The sequence below is a fragment of the Cavia porcellus genome, unplaced genomic scaffold, assembly GCF_034190915.1.
Source record: "Cavia porcellus strain 051 isolate PalLab524CR breed Dunkin Hartley unplaced genomic scaffold, mCavPor4.1 scaffold_7, whole genome shotgun sequence".
NCBI lineage: Eukaryota > Metazoa > Chordata > Mammalia > Rodentia > Caviidae > Cavia > Cavia porcellus.
Window position 1 is genome coordinate 35,648,378 of NW_026947490.1, and position 4,083 is coordinate 35,652,460.

At 49.5% G+C, this 4,083-nt stretch overlaps 1 protein-coding gene across 1 annotated transcript; it reads right to left on the reverse strand.

The window, feature by feature from the left end:
* Window positions 1-246: 246 nt before the first annotated feature.
* LOC100716897 (leukocyte immunoglobulin-like receptor subfamily B member 3) lies at window positions 247-2,899 on the reverse strand. The gene is made up of 5 exons (XM_063254040.1): window positions 2,334-2,899; window positions 2,030-2,190; window positions 1,888-1,930; window positions 1,101-1,192; window positions 247-1,023 (listed from the first exon to the last, which is right to left on the reverse strand). Exons 1-5 carry the CDS (start codon window positions 2,677-2,679, stop codon window positions 931-933), a joined length of 735 nt encoding a protein of 244 aa, XP_063110110.1. The 5' UTR covers window positions 2,680-2,899; the 3' UTR covers window positions 247-930.
* Window positions 2,900-4,083: the final 1,184 nt, after the last annotated feature.

Genomic DNA, 4,083 nt, shown 5'->3' on the forward strand with positions numbered 1-4,083 from the left:
CAGGTGAGGGCCACCATGGCTGACTGAAGGGCTCTTTGTAGGGACTGAAATCTGGGTTGAGGCAAGAGTTCTGTTGTGGCTTTCCCAGTTTGTAGTTTCCTTGTCAAGTTTTGATATCAAAATTTTCCTTGTCTTATAAAATATGTTGGGTTGTCTTTTATCTTTTTCAATTTGCAAGAAATGTCTGTGGAAGTTTGTGATTTGATGTATTTCTTGAATGTGAAGGAAATCACTAAAGTCTGCATTGAGAATTGTTTTTATTACAGGGCTAATATACTCAACATGCATGAGATGATTCAGATTTCTGTTTGTCTTCATTTCCACTAAATCAATTGTGTCTTACAGGTTTCATCTGTTTCATCCAGAAATTTGACAGGTTGGCATAAAATTATTCATAATATCCTACTATTATCACTATAAAACATGTGGTGTCTGTCCTGATGTCTGCTATTTTCTAATGTTAAAATGTGTGTCTCCTCTATTTAAGTCATCATTAATAGCCATTATTATTTTCTTTTACCTTATTTAGAGGTATTTCATATACTATCTCTAAATTTTTGATATATTTTGGTTCAATGATTTTTTACAGTGTTATACAGTGCATTTATCAATGGTTCTTAATTTTCTCATTTCCTATCTGTGTAGTGTCATGCTGTCATCCATATAATTCATTTCACACATCCTCTCCCATGGTTTAATTTCTTACCCACACAGTGGTTATTAAAGAATCTCTACTTTTATTTCTAACACACAAAGATATGAGCTCTCTCTGACTGCAGGGTCAGCTGAGTCTCAGAAGATCCCAGAATCTCTGGAAGTCTCTGTTCGGCGTCCCTGGCTGAGGTATCACTTAGTGTCCTTTGGGACATCTCTTAGGCATGTGGATGCCAGGGCAGCATACGCACTGGGCTCCGCTGGGAGGGCCCTGTGCTAGGAGAAAGGAATTGCAGCTGTCCCCTGTCTGAGTGTCCAGCTGCACAGCTGGGCATAGGTCACATCTTGGGAATCCTCATAGGAAGAAATCTGCAGGGGGGAGAGGGAGAGGAGAGGTTAGTTCTTGATACTGAGGCAGTGGGAGTCCTAGAGAGCACAGGACCCACCTGAGTGTTCATCTGCCTGTCCTTCCCTTCCTGTCTGTCCTTGGTGTCCAGGAGCTGCCCTGACAGGATGAAAGGAAGGGAGGCCTCTCTTTCTGGGTGATGAGTGTTTCACTGCCAGCCCAGGGAAACCAACAGGAAGCCCAGATGGGGTTGAACCAGGGAGCCGGACTTCTGCTCTTCTCTCTGCACCAGAACTGCACTTGATGAGCTGGAGAGAAGGAGCCTGGACACCCAGCCCTGGCCCAGTGTACACTGCCACTGGCACTGGCATTGCAGAGGTACAAAGGACCATGCAATGTGAGGTCCTGGATGATTCCCTAGGAGGCCTTTTTCCAGGGCTCACAGCAAGCTCAGCACAGAGAGGAACTTGAGAGTCAGGTCTAGGCCTCTCCTCTACACTTGGAGAAACTGAGGCCCACACAGGAAGAGCTGGTCCTAGTCAGCATCTACAGAGGAGGCTGTAGCAGCACCGTAGCTCAGGCCCTCCCCTGGGACCCTCCCAGCGGGGCCCTTACTCACCACCCGAAGATCCAGACTCTGGTGTGGTGGGCTGATCCTCAGTGCTTCCTAGGAAGGATGGGAAGGTGAGGGCCTAGGCTCCCTCCTTGCCACTTCTGGTGCTGCTCCTCTCCCAGGCTGGACCCCAACATTTCTCATAGCTTTGAAACCACCTTGTGAAGCCCAGATGTCCTAACCCAACCTCCTCCTACAGATGATCTGTAAAATGGCCTCCTGTCAATTATTTAGGAACTCAAACATGATTGGGTTAAAGAAAAGAGTTCCTCACCTGAGACCAGGAGCTCCACGGCATCACTGGGCTCTGACCACACCTGAGGTTTGGTAGTATAACAGCCATAGCACCTGAACGTTCACATCTGCCCAGGGGTCAGAGGGCCCACAGGGAACCGGGCCAGGACCTATTGGTTGACCCCTGGTTGTGAGCCCAGTGTCCAGTAGAGATTGTCTTCTCCTTCCTTAGTCATAAAGAACCTGTCAAATCCCTCCCATGAGCCACACTGCAAGGTCACATTCTCCCCTGAGGTCACCAGAGGGCTGGGAAGGGCTGAGAGGCTGGGCTTGCTGTAGACTCCTAGGAGAGAAGGAGCCAGCATGTGAAATGGATTCACACCTCCCACACTGCTCCAGGGCTGGGCTGTGAGAGGGGGACACCCCTGAGAGCAGACCACTTCTTGATGGCAGAACCTGGGGCTGGGACCCTGAGTGTCCTCTCACCTGTCACCACCCCCTCCAGGGCATCACTGGGCTCAGACCAGCCAGCAGGGCTGCGATGGTAACAGTGGTATCGCCCTGCGTCATCTTCTATCATGTATGGGATGGAGAACTTGGCCTTGTTCCCTGGCTCAGGTGACATCTGTATGTCTGAGAATTCTGGACTGTCCTCTCTGTACAGATGGTATAGCTGGGCCTCTGGGGTCCCCTCACACCAGAGGGTCACAGGAATCCCCGAGGGTATTACAGAGCCTGGATGAGCCTGGAGCTTGGGTTTTGGGAGGGACACCTGCAATGAAGCAGTTGAAAGGGGGTGATGTATTATGACTGTGCGCAGTGAGTCCTGCATGGAGCAAGTTTAAGGCTGATCTGTGATGAGAAAAAAGACACCCAAGGAGCCGCCTGTAGACATAGCGCCCTTCTGGACACTGTGATTTGAACTTTCCCTGTCTCGTCCTGGCTCTGATATCTCTGATCTCACTGTCCCCAACTCTGTCCCTGAGTTCAGCATCCCTGGGCGCCTCACCCATCTCACCCTCAGGTGCTTCCAAGGTCTTTAGTTCAGGTCCTCAGTCATGAAAAGAAATAGCTGGGCTTTCCTCACCTGAGATCTGGAGCTCCAGGGCTTCACTGGGCTCCAACCACAGCTGGGGTTGGTTCCAGTAATAGCCATAGCATCTGAATGTCCACCTGTGTTTGGGGGTCACAGGGCCCACATGGAACAGGGCCTCGGCCTGCCCACTGGGGCCTTGCTGTGAGTCCAGTATCCAGGAGAGCTTGTCTCCTCCTTCCTTAGTCAGAATACTAGTGATTATCTGTTTTTAGTTTAAAATGCAGGGGTAGCTTGAAATTTAAAACTATAGCTTCCTCCCACCTGGCGTACCTCAATGACTGACAAGAAAGTCAGTGATCCCTCCCCCAGGAACCTAGAGAGGCTCCTTAGGTGCTCTCCATCACCTGGAGGAGCTCAGCAGCCATCAGGAGCATTGGCAACTCCTTTCCCCATCTTCAGCACCTTGGTGGGCAGGCAAGAGCCTCACCAACCTCTCCCAGAGGACCTTGGTGCGTAGGCAAGAGCATGGTTGAGCCCCCTCATACACAGGACTCCAATAAGATATCAGGAGACTAGGTGACCTCTCCTTCCTCTCAGAGGACCTTGGTGGGCTGGTGAGAGCACCTGTGAGCCCTTCTTCCGTACAGAGGACACTGGGTGGGCTGATGAGAGCTCCAGCCAGGCCTCCCTCCACTACTTGGAACCTAAATGGGACTGTGAGATCTCTAGTGACAGAGTAGGGCCCACACTATGGACAGGTGAGTCTGGTGGTCTAGAAATCTCTGAAGCTACGGTAACAATATGTGCTAAAGGTTTGTTTGCATCAATCCTCCTAGGCTTGACTTGCCTAGGATGAATACAGGTCTCACATAACTGGTCCCCCAGAAGAAATTCAGGTGACTAGCCCCTCTGCTACATCACAGGATCCAGCAACTGGGTGAGCACCAGCTCCACTGTAGGACAGTGGACAGTCAAGGATAGCAGGATTTAAAAAACCAAAATATTAAGAGATGAAAATGAGAAAGTGAAAAAGGAAATTGCAATGTCAGATGCCTAACCCATCTGGAGCAAGGACAGGAGACATAGACATAGAAGACATTACGAGTCACCCACTTGAGATTTCTGAAGAGATAGCAAGTGAAGTTAGCAAACAAATGCATGAGGCTATAGAGGAAATCAGATCACAAATAATCTCTCAAG

What these genes read in the sequence shown, in the direction of transcription:
- LOC100716897 (XM_063254040.1), bottom strand. Translation starts at nt 2,679, where the DNA reads ATGCAGGACTCACTGCGCACAGTCATAATACATCACCCCCTTTCAACT. An exon ending in CCTGGAGGGGGTGGTGACAG is followed by an intron (nt 2,191 to 2,333) that starts GTGAGAGGACAC and finishes CTTCTCTCCTAG; the next exon opens with GAGTCTACAGCAAGCCCAGC. An exon ending in ACAGGCAGATGAACACTCAG is followed by an intron (nt 1,024 to 1,100) that starts GTGGGTCCTGTG and finishes TCCCCCCTGCAG; the next exon opens with ATTTCTTCCTATGAGGATTC.